Source organism: Gallinula chloropus (assembly GCF_964237585.1).
Source record: "Gallinula chloropus genome assembly, chromosome: 5".
NCBI classification, from domain to species: Eukaryota; Metazoa; Chordata; class Aves; order Gruiformes; family Rallidae; genus Gallinula; species Gallinula chloropus.
Genome location: NC_140090.1, coordinates 46,548,446 through 46,566,687, shown reverse-complemented (window position 1 = coordinate 46,566,687; position 18,242 = coordinate 46,548,446). Strand labels below are relative to the sequence as shown.

The following is an 18,242-nucleotide window of genomic DNA, read 5'->3' as shown; positions in this document are numbered from 1 at the left end:
GAAAAATGAAGAGCTGCCTTGTTGTTTTCTCACCTCGCAGGGGACAGAGCTGAACGATGACCGCACACCTTCCAATGCCACTGTCACCACCACCTTCAACATCCTTGTCATCGACATCAATGACAACGCCCCCGAGTTCAACAGTTCGGAGTACAGTGTGGCCATCCCAGAGCTGGCCCAGGTGGGCTTTGCCCTTCCCCTCTTCATCCAGGTGCAGGACAAAGATGAGGTGAGGTATCCCCGGCCGCGAGCACCTTCTGTCCAGCCTTTACAGGGTAGCGCTGGTGTGGTTTGGGGGCAGTGAACCTTGGATGAGGTGCATGGTTATGCCCTGATAGCCGCTACTGTAGCTCTTACGCTGCCGTTGCTCAGTACCCCGGCGCGGATGCCCACATGGAACGTGTGCTTTAACGCAGGCGGGATCGCATGGCCATCGAGAGCCAGATAATGAGATGCTGTGGGATGCTGATTCTTGCCCGTTTCTGAGGGCTCTTGTCAGGCAGCCCTTTGCTGTTCTGCTTTAGAAAAGGAGGATGCCAGGCTCCCAGGCATCTGATGGGGCGGGAGGACCAGTGATGCTGCTGTCAGGGAGGAGGTAAGAGATACTGGCTGGCGCAGGGCTGGAGGAAGCTGGGGGGGACAGACAGGACTAGGAGACCAGTTCATCAGTGCAAAGCAGTTGGGAGCATTGGAGGCTTGTTCCTCCCTTGTGTTAACGAAGCTCCTATTTGATATATGCCAGTCTGTGCCACATAGGGATTGCAGTGTGTTTTCCAGCCTTGGGCTTGCAGCCTTCAATTACTCTGATTACTTGACTTGTGCAGTTCACATCTGGCTGCTTCTGTGTGCCAGTACCCTTCAACCCTACCACGCTGCGTGGTGTGTGCTTCAAACAAGTGCTGACACCTCATGGTGAACTTCCCAAAATCCCTTGGAAAGGCTCTGGCTATAGAGCCATCCTTATTCCTCTTCATGCTGAGCGAGAGATGAGGGTTTGTCAGAATAAATGGCATCATTGGGATGTTTTCCTGCACTTCAGGTGAACGATGGGACAGCACTGAGGCATAGAAAAGGGAATATCGCCCTCTCACCCCTCCAAAATCCCGGTGGGTCTGTTAAACATGCATCTTCTAAGATGCCTTTGCTGGCTGAAATGATGGATTTGCTTTTCCCCAGCTCTGGGTGGAGTTCACCGCGCTTCGTAAAGCCACCCAGAAATCCCATCGTTTTCATGTGAAGTGATTATGACACAGAACTAATAATCTGCTTGTGACATGTCGTCACCATCCAGGAGTTATGAGTTCAGCCCAGAAAGGTGCAGATGAGCTATTAAGCAGATAGAGAATGTTTTTTCTTGAAAATGTCAATTGCTAATAAAGAAGATATAGATATGACAGATGCTTAGAATAGTTTCTGAATAGAGCCGCTGTCGTGCTTTCTGAGAGATGTCAGCAGATCCGTCCTTGAAGGGCATTGTAGCACTTCTGTTTGTGCCAGAAGGATGAAGGATCTATCATTATTTCTGGTTAAAAGCTCATTTTACTGGAGTGATTCCCATTGAAGAATTCACTTTTCAGCCTTTCTAATTTTAAAAATGGGAGAATAAAAAAAAATAGCCTTGCAAAAAAACAAAAGTAGGCTTGTTCTTTTGGTGTATTTCTTTAACTCCATGAGATTTCCCCAAAAGAACTGGCTGAGAGTTTTAAAACTGCTGAGAGAGGACCTCTTGCGCTAAGGGAGTTCAGAAGGAGTTTTACTGTATGAGTCTGTGGAGACCATCATATTAGCACAGATTGCTTTGACTGTAGCATTATTTTCACTGATAAGAAACACAGGAGAGCTGATGTCTTGGAATATCTGGAGGCAGGAAAGTTATAAGCAGTTGGGTTGCTTTTTTTCCTCTCCTTCCCCGCATTATCCTGCGGTGGATCTTTCTTATTTCCCCTCATTGACGCTTGCAGCTGGATTAAGAGTCGAGGTAGCACTTTGCGGGGGGGAGCGGGGAAATGAGGAGAGGATAGCCAGGTTATGACAACAGATGTATGTGAGATAGAAGTGGGACTGAGGCTTGCTCTAGTGCTGCTTCCCAGGTGGTGTATTTATAGAGGCCCCGACACCCCCAAAATTTCAGTACACAACTTAAAGAAAGGGAAGCTAGTCACCTCATGGTGAGATTTCAGATGCTTGATTACCTTCTGTGTGTTGCAAGGCTTTTACAGTCCATCTGGATTTTAGATAGCCGAGAAGGGGCCAGGCGCTTTCAACTCTCTGGGGTGCAGGGGTAGAGGGATAGGACAGTGAGTGAGGTCCACGGTCTTCAGGCAGGGACATGGCTGACAGAAGCTCTTCTGGCAGCGCAGCCTGCATGCTGGAGATGACATGATTCATTTGTGTAAGGGGCAAAGGAAAACAAGAGGAGGATTATACATGTCTCTGGGGAGTAGCAGATAAATAAATAAATGAGAGCAGATGGATAGAAACACATGAAATCAAAGTCATCAGGAAGATCATGTTCCTGGAGTTATGTCTCCTGCCTCCCAACCCATGTCATTAAGTCCTGGGAGAGCCCCTTGGCAGGTTGGTTTCTTCCTTGAGCCAAGCCATCCAGCCTTCTTCTGGTCCCTCCAGCAAATCATGATGCTTTTCCTTCAACCCTCGCACTCGTTGAGGTCCTTCTGGCATGGAGCAACCCACACCTGAACCTTGCCCCACGCAGGGGTCCTGGGGGGTTGGATGGCTTTGGGGAGCCTGCCTGTCTGCCCATAGCGCCCCGGTTGTGTCTTTGTAGAGCTGGGGAAAGAGGTATCACATGGGCCTTGCCTTTCAAACACACTGCGTGGGCTGCCAAGGCCATTAAACAAGAAGGTGTTTTGTAACCAGGCCCACGTGGCCGCCTTAAATGGTGGGTTTCTGGTCGGCCTTTCTTCTGGTGTGCTTTGCACAAACTTAAATGATTGCTTTTTGAAGGAGTTAGATTAAGCGATTCAGCAAAGCACTTAAAAACGTATTTACGTTGCACACAAGACCACGCTTGAAAGGGAGCGCTTGAATTCACCTCAGTGTTTTAAGTGCCTTTCTGAAGCTGGGCTGGCATGAATGTCTAGGGCAAGGTATCTAGGCAGGGTGCCTCCAAAGAGAAACCTGCTCCTCTGGGTCTGTCCCTTGCCAAACTCCCAGCTGCCATCCCTCAAACATAGTTGTGGTGTGGCTCCATGAAGAGCCAGTTGGGGCTGTGAGGTGGGACAGGGAGCATCTCAAGCTCCTGGGTTGAGCTGAGATGACCCCGGACATAGATTTGGGGTGTAGCCAAGAGGTGTGCTGGTTTTTCTTTTTTACATTCTCTGTGGTTTATCAAAAGCACTCAATAAGCCAGGGCACACGGCTGTTTGGCTCAGGCTTATCTGCTCCACGGCTGGCTGAGGTGGGGGACATTTTAATGGATACACCAGTATTCTCCAACCTGGAAGCCTGATGCAGTGTTTTAGGGAGAAGACAAGGGTTTGGCCTTGCAGGAAAGGAAGCAGAGCATCCTTCAGGGCATCCCCCATTTGAGTCTCCTATTGCTCCAGGATCTGCAAAGGTAGGTTAAGAGAAACAGGAACACACTTTCCTGGGGCGCATCAGAGAAACCAGCTGTCTTCTGACGTGACTTTCACTTGATTTTCCTTGACATGCTTGGCTGAAGAGGAAGAAAAGGGCAGAGGCTGTATAAAGCACAAGTATGATGGGCTGACATTTTCGAATGATTTGGGAAACAATTCTCCAAAATAAGCATATCGAGGAAGGTAAATGGGGAATTCAGGGGTGGGCAAATAAAGAAGGAAGAAAATCCAGGCTCTGGCATTCGTTGCACAAAGCTACACTGGAGACTGGCGATGGGATATCGCATGTGACCATGCGTATGCAGGTGCAATATATGAATCATCTGTAGTATATATATGCATATGACAGATACAGACGCTATAAATATGATCTACATGGCAAGGAACTGTAAAGGGGAATTGACGGCACTTGAGTATTCTCTCCCAAAAGTGCCAGCTGCCAGTCGGGCTGAATTAGATTTCACAGGGGTTTTTGCAATACATGGAATTCACCAGCAAATTACCCTTAAAGAGGGAAAATCAATCATTTGGAGCAGAGATAAGCTGAAGGCGAGGCAGCCTCGGATTGATCCCGTCTGTGCAGGCGTGTGTGGAATTCAGCAGATAACCTGGGGAGAGCAAGGAAGGAGAAAACTCCTCTGGAAGTGGGGGACCAGGCAAGGGCCGTCACTTAGGACAGCCAAAGAGAGGGGAGAAAAGAGCTGCCAGCATGGGGAGGATGATCAGAAAGGATGTGAAGCATTTTACCCCAGGCATCCTGCATCACATGTGACCCCAGCGAGGTCTTTAGGGATGCAGGGGATGAGTGCCTGTGCCAAGTGAGTCTTCAGATGGTTCCTGTTTGGGTGCTGGGTGAGCAGTGGGTGCTGGGAGCCTCAGCTGGCTGGTTGGGCAATGGGAGAGAGGCTGCTTAAGTCAAATGCTTTTAGGCGGGTGGAGAGAATAACCCTCTATGCCTTGTGTTTTCAAAGGAAGGATTAAGCATTATTTGTCTCCAACTAGCTAGAACCAGGCATAAAGTATCCAAGCTGTACAAAGAAGCGATAATTCCTTTATTTAAAAAAAAATATAAACTAAACTTTTCTTTCTCCCCTTCTTCCTCCACTGCTCCTGAAACTCCTAGCACTTTCTTTGCAAATGTGCCAGAACGAGGGATATTAAACTCCCCTTGGCTTTCTGTAGGTAATAGCCTATGCCTAGAATGTCGCTGAGAAGACAGCTGGAATTACACTGGGTTTTGTGCTTTGGAGAGGCAGGGCTCTCCATTTTGGCAAAGCAAGCTGCACCTCAGCTAAGGTAGAGGGAACCAAAGGGAGCTCTGTCCCCAGGGAGTGTGAAGAGAAGAAAACTGAAGATCCCAGACTGCTTTTCCCAAATTGAGCTCCCTATGTGCTGAAAATGATTCCAGGCTGCCTAAGCACCTCAGTGATTTTGTGGAGGAGGGGGGTATGATTGAGGAAGGGCTGTTTGCTTGCCTGGAGGTTAGGGTTACTTACATTTTTTTAGCTTTTAAGGTTTTGCATAGCTGTTGGTGAGTGATGCTGAATGCTTACTTTGAGTGGCAGAAGGTTGAGTAATTGCTGAAGCATATCTATGCTCTGTCCCATAAGGAGTGATGGATGAAAGCTGGTGGGCAGCTTTGGGTGCAAAAAGCAGGGGTGAAGCTTATGATGCATCCTCAAAGCTGGAACAGCTGGTGTGGCTGCTCCCAGCCTCCTGATGTGTGAAAGGGTTCCCCGATGTGTGGTGAGCCATGTCCTGTGACCACATCTTGCAGGTTGGGAGAGAGGGAAATTTTGGATGTGTCTTGTAGCAGGTGGATGAGCAGGTCCCATATCATGCTTGGGACCTCTGGGACACATGTACCTACCTCCTGGCATCTCTCAGCCTCGCGCCTGAGCCTCTGCCCTTGCCTGCCGGTCCATGCTGTGCTAGTTGTGTCCGGGAATGGGCTCCCCTCTGTCCCAGCCCCCCTTAAATATTAAGATGGGGATTGTGAGTGTGGGGTTGCAAACAGGTCCGTCAAAAATTGGCTAAGTCTGAAACGTTCTGCGGCAGATCAGTCAGCAGTTGCTTTTTTGGAAGTCAGGTATCGGCATGAGGTTGATGCTGGCATTGTGGCAGCAGGGACACTGTGCAGCTCCTATTACATGCTCCGAGGAATACGCACGCAAAGAACAAAGTAATAATTATGCCCAACTGCAGCTACGATTGTCTTTTAGCTGAATTGACGTGAAATTTCCATGAGTTGCGGCACTGGCTACGGCTGGGAGGAGGTTTGATTGCTGGGAAGGAGGCAGCAGGAAGCAGCCTTGAGCCATGGCAAGTGCTGGCCCCGTGCACTGGCACAGAATGGGACGAGCTGGGAAACACGTGGCCATGCCGTAGCTCTGCGCGGTAGCAAACTTCCCTCCAAAGCCCCTTTCTTTATAACTCAATTTGTTTGGGATAGAGGTGTGAGTGTGCAGACAGGTTTATTGTTGTAGGGTTGCTAAGCTTTTGCAGGCTGCTCGTTAATTTATGCCTCAGAAGGAAGGTGAAGGAGCCAGTTTGTTTGCAGGGATGGGAAAAAATCTCGAGCCATGCAGGAGGCGGTGGGTAAGGGATCAGAGGGGATAGTAGTGGGAGCAAGCAGGTAAAACACATCATGCACCGATAGCACACCCATGCATCCCACGCTCATCCTCGGCACCGCAAAGAGACAATGCTTGGCTGCACACCAGGACCTTTGTGAACCCCAGGGATTCAGAGTTTGGTTTTCACCGCACTCAACACGTTTCAGATCTGTTGGTTACTCTGGGTGGCAGGAACAGGTAGGAAAGGGTGAGGAAAATGTAAGCAGCTCCCCGTGGCTTCCTCTCCTCTCCGGAGAGGGGAGCGAGGTGGGGGGTACAGTCGTGAGCCAGGCTGAGCCAGCCCCTTCTGCCGGGCAGCTGATAACAATTTGAATATTCAGATTTGCTTTCAGCCATCCGCAGGGGGCTCTCAGGCTCCAGGATCTAGGAGCAAGGAAAGCAGCATGGGGGCAGAAATAAAAAAAATAAAAATAAATAGCCGAATAAATATATAAATGGCAACTGGCGGCAGCCCTCCCGAGAGGCAGATGTATTCCCCTTCTCCAGACCTCACGTGGGGAGACTGAGGCACTCAAGGGGTTGCTAATTAGGGATGGTGGGTATCTGGAGGCTGATCTCCTTCCCCAGCTGGAGGGGAATTAATCCACCCGACTCTCTTCCCACAAATAACTTGGCTTGCTTTTGATGTTTCAACTTTTATCTCGTGCCTCCAACAAAGTCGCACTTCTCTGGCTTCCAAGAAAATCCTTCGCCACTCACTGCCGTGTAAGGTGCCTCTCAAGTATTGCAGGGAGGGTGCTGGGCCCTGAGAGAGGCACCGAGGGCTCAGTGGCAGAAATTCCTCCACGAAATGGCTTTTTGTGGCTGGTGGAAAATGGTTGTTAGCTATAAATTGGTGTCTTAAAGATAGGGTGTGAAATAATGGCTCAGGGAGCGATGCTCTCTCCTGCCATTCTCTGTATCCTTTGCTCCACCCCTCCCAGGCTCTGTACTGGTATTGAGGAGCATCCCTCACTTGTACTGGGGTTGGTATTTCCCAGTTTGCCAGCAAAGCAATTTCTGGACGGAGTTAAGTCTGCTCTGAGACAGGTTCCTTTTGATTCCTCCGTAGGGATGTCCGCTCCCCAGCATCCACCAGCTGAGCATTGCTAAGCTCCTGGGGTGGTGGGTGCCCTCGGGGCTCACTTGTGCAGCTCCCTGCGTGCCCTCCATGCTTGGTCCTGCTGTGTGGCTCTGCTGGAGATGCTCAGCTTGCCCGCCTTGCTCTACTGGCTGCTGGGGGAGATGTGGTGAAGAGGAGGGCAAGCCAGGATTCTGTTCATGTTACCGGGTCGGGGAGGTCACGCTTAGCCAACTTTTGCTGTTAGTGCCCCTAACTTTAATTGGTCCCTTTTTCTGATAGGAGGGAAGTCATTTGGGGAAAATTGGAAATTCAGCTCTGGCTGCTTCTGAGCTTGCTTTTCACGTGCTCCGCTGGGCTGTGCTTTGGGAAGGGGTGTGCTGTGCCTGCAGCTAGGGACCTGAACTGCTGCTGGATGTCGGCAGTCCTGCTGCTTTGCCAGCCAGATATTGGGACAGGAGGAGTTTTCCAGTTCCCAGCCTGAGCTGTTTTACTGGAAAGAGCCTTCTGTTTGGGAGAGGCACCCATGCTGTGCCTCCCTGGCACGTTGTGATAAAACACTGGGGTATGATGCTGTGTGTGATACGTGGATCTAAACAGCAAAAGGGATTTTCCCTCCGGCTGGGTACTGTGCAGGCCATCCCAGGGACATGTTCCTTTCATGCACCGTATGCGTGATAAAACACAATAGAGAGTGCTTAATGTTAGTGCTGAACTGTACGGCTCAGTTAACGAGATGCAAGCAGAGAAATGCTCCCCTGTATCTCTGGTAACTGCATGGTATCCATTTTTACACATCCGAAGGCGACAAAGAGCTGCATCCAAGCTGCGGCCCCTGGCAGGTTTGTGCCCCACACACAAGCTTTGCAGTTGGGTTGGTGCTTTTGTTCCAGGCTCATTCCCAACGACCGCGGTCTTTCCTCCTTTGTCACTGTCAACCTTCCTCTCTCCCTTCCCAGGGACCCAACAGTGTTTTCGAGGTTTACTTGGTGGGCAACAACTCCAACCACTTCATCATCTCACCGACCTCCATCCAGGGGAAGGCGGACATCCGTGTCCGTGTGGCAGTGCCACTGGACTTTGAGACCATCCCACGCTATGAATTTTCGGTAGGGCTGTGCTCTATGGGACATTTGTATTTTTAAGGGTGGCCCAAGAGCTAGTGTTAACCAACTTTCTCTCTTTCTCTCTCTAACCCACACCATGAAACTCCGGACCACTAAAAAATGGCCCTCAAAAAATGGAAATATGATAAAGCAAAGGAGGAGGTAGAGAAGAGATTTGCTCTATGTCTTCTCTCTCTTTCCAACATCCAAAGGCTCAGCTGCAAGAGCTTAAGCAGACCGTGTTGCCCCTCACTATGTCAAGGGGCCATAAAATCTTTATAGAGCATAAAACAAAGGTTTAAGTGCACCCAAACTCTTCCTTGCCTCCTGCTCCTGCTTTGTCCTGTGCTCTGCTTGAGCTGTAAATTCACAAGGAAGGCAGAGCAGGCTTGCAGCAAGCCAGCGGCATCAGTCCTGGCAGAGGAGCTTTCAGACCACTGGTGGAGGAGGATGAGGAAGAGCCTTCCTACCCTTGCTCCAGGCTGCGGTGGGGTGGCTGGTCCTGGTTCCCCAGTTTTCCAGGCAAAGGCTGGGTCTGTTTGGGGCAGGTGGTGCAGGGTGTTTGGCTCACCCAAGGATTGAGGTAAACCAGAGCTGAGCAGCTCCAAGGGGTGAAGGAAGGGTCTTTTTGAGCATCCATGCTTTGGTAGTTAGTACTGAGCCAGCTTGCCTGGTGAGGCAGCTCAGGAAAGCATTGCTTTCTCCATTAAAGAACAGGTAACTCTCCCAAGCTTCGCAGTGTCTCCAACTCTCCCCCTTCGCTTCCCATTTCTGCACAGCTCTTTGCAAATGAGAGCGTCCCAGACCACGTTGGCTTCGCACGTGTGAAGATCAACCTCATCAACGAGAATGACAACCGTCCCATTTTCAGCAAGGCCCTGTACAACGTCAGCCTCTTTGAGAACACCACAGTGGGCACCACCGTCCTCCAGGTCCATGTGAGTAGACGCATCCTGGTGCTCTCTGACCTGTTCTTGGCATGCATGTGGCTCTTTGGCGCTTGTTATCAAGAGGTGGTAGGCTTGAGAGCCTGGTGGTGAAGTTATTGGAGATGCTGGTGGCAGGGTATAGCCCTCCCATGGGCTTTTGGAGCAGATGGCTTGACCTTTCTTTGTGTCTGGGAGATGTGCACATGGCTCCCACCACACTGGGAGCTCGAGGAGAGTCCTGCACTGAAAGGTCTTATCTGCAGGCAGTAGATGCTGGTCATGGTAGTCATGGTCTTGCCTTGCCTTGCTCCTCAACCCAGAGGATCCACTGAGTATTTCAAGTTGTGTACGTGGCTTGTGTCCCAACGTATATTCATTGCCTCTCTCTTATCTTCTTTTGGGCAAAGATCCTCTGGTACCTAGTGAACTTGGTCGCTTCATCAGTGAGAGTAAATGCCCAACATTTATCTTGCAGTGCGGGTTTTCTCACTGCCCTGTTTGGAAGCATCATCTTCCTCAACCAAATTGAGGTCAGGTGACCCAATAAAAGGGTAAAGAAGGGAAAAAGAGGGGCATGACTGACTATGTTTAGCAGAGCGTGGTGTTGAATGGCTGGCAGCAGAACGGTGGTGCAGCAGGCAGAGGTGGTGTTGATAGAATCATATTTCCATAGGGCTTGTGTCTCCCACCTGAGTTGGTGTGAGGACCCAAAATCCTCTGTGAGAAGATGTTTCCCAGGGAGTGAAAGCAATATTAGTCTATGTCAGTGCCGTTGTGGGGCACAGCAAGAACCAGAAGAAATCCTGTGCTAAAAAGCTATATAAATAGGAAACAGAGTTCATCTGGCATGGGAAATATCAGAGGGGAGCACCAAAACTCCACTCTACCCCCCTGTGAGACCCCCATCATGGTCCTGCATCCAGCTCTGGGGTCCCCAGTGCAGGACAGACACAGACCTGTTTGAATGAGTCTAAAGGAGGCCACGAAGATGATCTGAGGGCTGGGGCACCTCTGCACTGGGGACAGGCTGAGAGTGTTGGAGTGGTTCATCCTGGAGAAGAGAAGGCTCAAGGGAGACCTTAGAGCCACTTCCAGTCCCTAAAGGGGCTCCAGGAAAGCTGGAGAAGTGCTGGTGATGAGAGAGCAGTGAGGGACAGGATGGAGGGGGAATGCCCTTCAGCTGCAGGAGGGGACATTTAGATTAGGTATTGGGAAGAAATTGTCCCTTTCCTGGCATTGTTCAAGGCCAGGTTGGATGAGGTTTTGGGCACCCTGGGCTGGTGGAGGGTGTCCCTACCCATGGCAGGGGTTGGCACTGGTGGAGCTTTGATGTCCCTTCCCACCCAAACCAGTCTGGGATTCTATGAAAACCCCTCCTTAGGTTCTGGATGCATTACTACTGCTATCATCAGCTATAGACAAATTTGCTGCCCCCATAGCCCCCAACTTGGCCCTGGCCTGCCCCTGCCCGGCGCAGATCCAGAGAATAAAAGCCCTGACAAAAGGGTTGGGTGTATGTGCCTGTGCTTAAGTGTGTTTACTCTACAAACAGATGGTGTGAAACTGGATAGAGCCCCCGAGCTGTTCCCATCTGACAGTTATTAATATTTCAAGCAGATGTTTAGCTAGTCAGGCCGTCAGACACTAAACAATGAGATTGTTACTGCGTCTCCTCTTTCCCCAACTTCCAGCTATGCCAGCGTTTCAGAGCGAGCGCCGAATGCCAGGAGTTGAATCCTCCTTATGATAAATCAGAATGGATGCAATTAGTGCTGAAATCCAGATTGCCCTCCCAGCTGATCCCAAACTTTTCACAACCCCCATCAAGTGCCAGCTCCTGCGGCTCATCTTTGAGTTGCGGCCCTCTGCTCGCTCCCGAGGAGCTGTCTGCCTGCACTGTGCCTCTCCAACCATCCCACGTGCTGCAGACAAAAGGGGCCATGCGAGGATGACGCTGCTGAACGTCTGTGTTCCTTGCTATTGAATTCCTACTCATTTCTCCTTTCTTCCCTTCTTTTCAGCTTGCCTGGGGGCTCTTTATGCGTATTTCCTCATAGGGGTTAGGGCTTGGCTGTCCAGGCATGTGGAGTGCCTGGTTCTTTGGTGGCCACTGAACAATGGCCCTGTGAAAGGGGACCTTTGTTGGCTCCCGCTTTGCTCAGTGCTGCAAAAAATAAGCACGGGTTTTGCATTGCATGTTTGGAGGGGCAAAAGTTTTCCAGCATGCTAAGGCCAAATCAGGAGGTTTATGAGCTTGGGTTGAACAGGGGAAGCGCGTAGGCTGGGCGAATGGTTGCCAAAGGACAGTGGGAAGCTTCGTGCAAGGGATGGCCAAGCAGAACTGGCACGGCAGAGCAGCGCCTGCAGCTCCTTCCCAGCAGGGAGGTGAGCAGCTAGAACCACAGGGAGCTGAGGCAGTGGGAGGTGGCTGATCTTCTGCCCAGCCTGACATCCTGGGGAAGGGGGAGAAGTTACTCCTAACAGCCCAGAAGACCCTGGGCTGCTTTGCCCGTCTTCCTGCAGTCGCTTTCGCTCCCTTGGCTGTGCGTGGTCGGGTGGATGTGGGTGATGGGGAGGGGAAGGGGTTTTCTTTTTGCCCTGGGAGGAAGGGCAGTGAGCCTGCCCTGCCGAGCAAGCATGATTTTCCTTCCCTTGCTGCCCTCTGCTTGGCCAGCTTAGAGTAGAAAAGGAGAGAGGGAGGGGGGGGAAGAGCAAGCAGACTTCATTTGTGGTGACAAACGGCCATTCATCTCCACAACATTTCAGCTCCTAATGTCAGTGACAGCGGAGAAACATTGCCTGTTACACGTATAAATCAACTGTAAACCAACCCAAAGCACACAGGCAACCAGCAGGGACCCAGAGCTGCTGCCTGCTTTCAGCTCTCTGCCTCTATTCCTTATGTGTGGGCTTGCACATATCCCCTCCAGCTTCCTGCGCAAGCCTCGGGTACTTCCCCGCAACAATGCCACGGCCTCATCCGCCCTCTTAAGATTCTCCTTGCCTGCTCTTTGTTGTCTTGTTCTCTTGTCTCTCTTGTCTGCCTGTCTGTCTGCTCATCCACCCATCCATCTGTTTGATCCCACCCATGAAACGCATTTATCATACGGATTCAGGTAATCATTCGCTTGCACCAGAACATCTGTAAAGGCCAGGAATGGCTCCTGCCATGTGTACAGAGAGCCTGCGATACACCTGGAGGCAGCCTGCTCTCTTGTCTCTGCACTCTTTACCCATGTGATAAGCCCCTTAGGCCAGAGATTTCTTGTGGGTCTGGTTTTACCACAGTCAAAGCTTCCAGGTTGCCCTGTAACATCACATCTGTTTGGAGTTCACATGTGCGTTGCAACCCAAAGGCTGAGCCTGAGGTAGGGCAGGCTTTCTGGGGCTCTGCAGCTGGTAGTTGCCTCTCCCCATGCAAACTTCTCTTTTCCTGTGCTCAGAGGCATGCTGTGCTGGGGAAAGCCAGGCCAGAGAGGTCCTGCACAGCAGCAAGCTCCTTCGGCAAAGCTTGGGTTGAAGCAGGGAAATGACCAGGGCTCAGCCTGAAGGTATGGGCAAGTTCTGCCCCAGCTACCAACAGATATTGAAATATTATCTCTTCTTCTGAAACAACTGGCCATGAAGCCTTTTAATAACGTTACAGAAAAGGTCAGAGAGAGAATTTCACACTTCTTGAACAAGCAGGCAGCGGTATAGCTTCACACCTTCAAGGAACAAGAGGCACTGAGAAACATATGCTGCACCCTGAGTTATCTGGGGCTCTGACACCCCTGGGGCAGCTGGGGGCTTTCAGTGGGTGCTGGCAGCAGGGAGCAGGCTGGAAGACTGTGTGCTGAGCAAGGGTGCTGCCTTCAGCACGGGGCTCATGTGGTAGGAAGCCTTGGGCAAGGACAGTGCTAGGGAGCAGGGAGTGAGGTGGGGAAACCCAGAAAGCATGCCCCCTGCTTTAGGATGAAAGCTTGGGAGGATCTGGGGGAGAGAGGGAGGGGGCAGTCCCTCTGTGTGATCCCACTGGAGTCAGCAGAAGCCCTCTGGTACATACCCTCACGCTGATGCTCCTCTCCATCCTGCTCCGAGCTGCCCTGTTGCTGGCAGCAGGCAATAGTACCACTGATTTGCAAGCCCCCGGGGAGCACGATGGCGGAGCTATGGGAGCAGGATGAAAGGTCTTGGTGTCCCACGCCCGGTGGCTGTGAAGAGGACTGATACTAGTCTGGTGTCAGACCCAGCTGCTTGGGTCTCTGCTCCTTCCTTTGCTGGTGCTGGAAGGTTTGAAAAGCGGTCCCCTGGTCTGGCATCGTGTTAGCTGTGGTGGGACTGGAAACAGCTCCTGAGGAGCTCTTCTGGGACTTGGGAGGAGAGAGGCATTGGCGCTAGATGGACCCTTCAGCTGGGAAAGCTGAAAGTGACTGAAAAAGTACACCCTTGTTTCTGCCGAGCTCCCCGCAGCAGGCAGAGAAGCGGAGGAGTGGGGGGGGGTTCAGCCCAGCATCCCCCCCAGCCTTTTAGTGATGTACTGGGGCTGTGGCACCAGCCGTGTCCCTCGCGTGTGGCTGAGGATGCTTGGCTGAGAAGAGCAGGGAAGGTGCAAGTGTGCATTCACACCTGTCACGACAAGCCTGCAGCGTGCCTGTGACCGGCCACCTTGCGAGGCTTACAGAGTCCCAGTGTTGGGATGGATGGAGCAGAGAGCACAGCATCCCCCCCAAACTGCCTTTGGGATCCCTGCTGTGAGCTGGCATCAGTGTGGTGCTTTCTGAAAGCCGGGGACCTGTGTGGTGGCTTAGGTATGTGCCTTGCTCTCCACTGCTGATGTATTTGTTAGGCTGGGAGGAATGGAGAAGGGGCCTAAGAGGACCCAGCAGGAGGTAAGAATTAAGGGGCAGGAGGTCTTTTTAAGCTCCTCGTATCCTACAGATCTGTACAGCGAAGTCCTCCTGAAAAGCTCTGATAACCAAAATCATTAAAGCCCAAACAAACTGAAAGTAACTTGTTTTTAACACAACAATGCATTTGATTTGCCTTGAAGGGTTTGGAGAAAAATGGTTCTCCAGGGAAGTGTGGAAAGTAATCCTAGCTCCGTGATCCCTCCTCTCCGCTTTATTTGCCTGGGTCTGGCTTGGCTGCACAGGCTGGGATCAGTTGCTGCAGGCTCCATCAACTGGCCAGCGAGCGGGGGTGAGCTGAGGGGGCTGCAGTGTAGCCCCTTCCCAGCCCACGCTCCCTGGCAAAGGGCAAGGATGAGGAGGGGGGACACCTGGAGAGGTTTCTGGAGGGGTGCCTTCAGCCCCCACAAAAGCATCTCCCAGCAGGGACATTAACCCCTGCGGTTCCTGATGCTCTCCTGCCAGCTCATCCTTCCTCAGGCCAGGTGGGACGAGCCAGCTGGCCATTCCGGCACCTCTTTAGGCCAGCCATTCTTTAGTCATGTAGAGATTTGTCCCAAATACTGGCTGAATTAGTGTCTGCCTTCTCCCTGGGACCTTAGCATCCCACATCCTCCTGAGGTTATGCTCTTTGCCTTGCCTTGGGGACTTACCTAGAAATACCTCTGCTCTGGGATGGTGCTGTGTTTCTCCCCATGGCAACCACCAGCCACCACCCTCAAAGGAGCCTGAAGGGGATGCCAAGACTTTCCCAGAGCCTTGAAATGCTCCCTACACACAGGACGTTTCCAGGTAAGCCTTCGGGTGTGCTTTCCAGTTACCTTTTGCAGACCCACAGGAATACTCGGAGCACCTCCAGCAGCCCACGGATCTCAGGTTAGAAACGACGGTGCCTGATTCAGCTCTCAGGCATTGATTTCAGTGTGGGAATGATTTTCTGTAGCTTCCTGGATGCAGCAAGGTGGTAAAATAAGCACCGGGTTCCCTCGGGACTTAATAATCTGAACCTGTACGGCAGCCTTGTGCTTCACAACGTGCTGCTTCCCCTCTTGTCCCTGAGTTTCAGATTATGATTTTCGGATTATTTTACTGAGGGGAGCAAAGCAAAGGTCTATCTTCTTTGCAGAACGCTTGGGGGGGGGGGGGAGGGTATATCTATCTATCTATATATATGTATATTCTGGTTCACATTCCTGAGTAGTCCCATTCTGTTGCACTCCATGGCTTGTCCCCTCCCTGATCATCATCCCCGACACATCCATTCACCTGGATTCTCGTCCTCCCCCTCTCTGCTACTGCATTTCCCCAGGAGAAGCCTTGTTAGTAAGGTCCAAATGAAGTAAATGTGCTAATTAACCTTCCATTACTCTCCTCATTAAGGCAACCTTTAATTTGGTTGGCAAAGTTTCTCTCCTTTACCACCCAGCTGTTAGTTTTCTTGTGCTTCGATCTCTCTTTGGCCTCGCATCGGGGATGGGAAAATCGATCCCGGCCCAATTTTTCTTTCCCCTTCTTTCCAGACGGCTGTAAACGCCAGTCAACAAGAAAGTAATAATGTACTTTTCCCACCCTGGGAAGGAGACTTGCAGACATCAATAAGCACCTATTTAAAATGCAAATCGCTTTCTCAATCAGCCATCAGTCTGCCACTGGTGCGAGTTTAGCAGGGACATGGGGATGCTGCGGTCCACGGGCTCGAGCATCCCAGCTGAGCTTTGCAAGGGTAGTGATGCAGCTTTGGGTTGCCTGGGAGGGTAGCATCCCAAGCCTGGAAGGGTTGCATCCCTATGGGTTTATCCGACTCTCAAGTACCAATGGCTAACATGTTTGGGATGGGGCTTTGCTTGTAAGCATGGAGATGGGGAGGGGGTGCTCCTCTGGTTGCCTGTGCAGCCTTCAGGTCTCACGCCACATCCATCCATCCCTTTGGTCAAGGGCACCTGCTATTCTTCAACATCTACCGCTGGCTTTTGTTTGTTGAGGATCTCTGAAGCTGTTCTTTCTCCTTTTTCTGCGAGGAAAAGTGAATGCAGGGGACTGTAATAGTCCAGGACCAGCCTTGAGGGGAAAGCCTGCATCGCTCCAGAGTTTGGGGAGGTTGCACGGAGTAAGGAACATAGCCAGCTGGAGCAGGGAGTGAGGTGGGGAAATGCCACATAGACAGTGGATGGATGAAAAGGCTTCCAGGGATAAGCACATCCTCAGCTTCTGGGTGGAATCAGGTGGGAGATAAACCATTTCCTGTTCTATCTGTGGTGCCTTGGAGTGCTCTCCCATTCTTAGGACTGGGTGTAGTCCATCACAGGGCACTGGTGGTCGGTAGGGCAGCATGTGGGTTTGGGGAGCCCAGGGTGTTCAAACACCAGGCGAGGTGGACTCCTTGGTCAGTCCTCATCCTTTCTTTCTGCTTGAAGTGAATGGAAAATGTATCTGAAAGCCCTTGTTGGAGAGGATGGGGGCCAAGGAGAGGTAGTAAGGGGGTACTGCCAGCCAAACATGCCAGGGGTTGCAGAGGATGGGCTCAGGAGGATTTTCCAGATGGAGAGAGGAAGGATGTGGACCTGCTTTGGGGCAGCAGTAAAAGGGTGCATGCATCCCTGGTGGGGTGTGGGGGGAATGCTTTGGCCGGAACATGGCAATAACAGGGTTTGACTGGGTCTGGGCAAGAACCAGGGTGAGGGAAGGGCCGTGGCAGAAGGAGGGCTAATTTCTGCTGTCCTCCAAGCCTGGACTTTCTCTGCTTCCAGCCCTTCTCCCCTCCCCTGGCCCACACACCTCGCCCTCTCCCTTAGCATCTTAATTGATCTCGTTGTTCTCAATCCACCCCACCCCCCACCCCAGCGCTCCAACTCCAGCTGTGCTTAAACAGAACAAAAACCTCTTCCAATTTGCCCATTGCTTAAAAGAAAATTGAATCCTTTATCTGAGAGGGGAGAGGAAAACTGCAACTACACAAAAACAGTAAATAGTTAAATAATCAAAGCACACGAATCCAAATTGCCTGGAAAGACAAACATGAATGGCTTGTCTTCCTCCTGCATCTCTTCTCTTAAGAAAAATACACCTATACTCACACTCCTTGTTCCAGTTAAATATTCTTATCAATCCGGCTCTGTAAATAAAAGGAAGAGGAGGAGGAGGAGGGAGTTACCAGGTAGCAGCATGATTGACGGAGCTGAAGCCCTCGTCTTTCTGTCAGGGCCCAATGCTCTTTGGCTGTGTTTATCTCTTTAATCTAAATATCAATCCGTAAGACTGAAATGGGGTGGAATAGGAATCACAACAGCCCCCAAGCGCTGAGGGGGGAGAGAGAGAGAGAGAGAGGCACTTACACTGCAGCTTCTGCAGCAGCTCCCTTTCCTGATGGAGCTGTCAGAAGGAACGTGCAGCTAAAGCTCAGAGGTTGGAGAAACAAAACCATTGTAGTCCTCCCTCCACCCCACATATCCCGAAAAAAGCCCCAACCACAAAGACAAACCAGCCTGTGCAAAGCACAAGCTGGGTGGAAGGATTCCTCATCACTGCTCTTCCCAGCGTTCCCAGTAGTTTTTCCCTTGCTGCTGGTTTGGGAGGCAGCTGGGTGATGGAGATGTTTTCCCCCAGTTTCACACATCCTCCTTAGTCATCCCTTTAGGGCAGTCGCCATCTTCACCTCCGTACATCCTCCCCCAAACCCTTTGTGCTTTCCCACCCACAGAGCTCCGACAGAGCTGACACAATGCTGGGACAATGTCATCCTGTGGACAGCTGACCTTGTCCAGCCCCTCATGCTGAACAAGAAGCATCCCCATGGCTCTCTCTGGGAACACCTGAGCCGGGCAGGGATGTGTTTTGAGCTGACAACCTAGAAATCTGGCTCTCCGCCTGGGTTTACTTCACAATTGGGGCAACCATGGGCTCCATCCAGATCCAGGGTGTTCCTCATTTTCACTGGACAAAGGTTGGGCTTTTCCCCATTTTCCAGACCAGGATCCAACTTGTCCATCTCCAGACATGGACCGGTTCGGCTCTTCCCTCCTT

At 51.3% G+C, this 18,242-nt stretch overlaps 1 protein-coding gene across 1 annotated transcript in view; it reads left to right on the top strand.

Annotated features, from left to right (window-relative positions):
• The window catches only part of CDH23 (cadherin related 23), a gene marked incomplete at its 3' end in the record, with an annotated part of 189,176 nt that overhangs the window by 101,742 nt on the left and 69,192 nt on the right, over positions 1–18,242 (top strand). Inside the window, exons 9-11 of the mRNA XM_084265242.1 lie at positions 41–229; positions 8,258–8,407; positions 9,184–9,342. Of these exons, the coding sequence (XP_084121368.1) occupies positions 41–229; positions 8,258–8,407; positions 9,184–9,342 (498 nt within the window). The remainder of the gene's footprint in view (positions 1–40; positions 230–8,257; positions 8,408–9,183; positions 9,343–18,242) is intronic.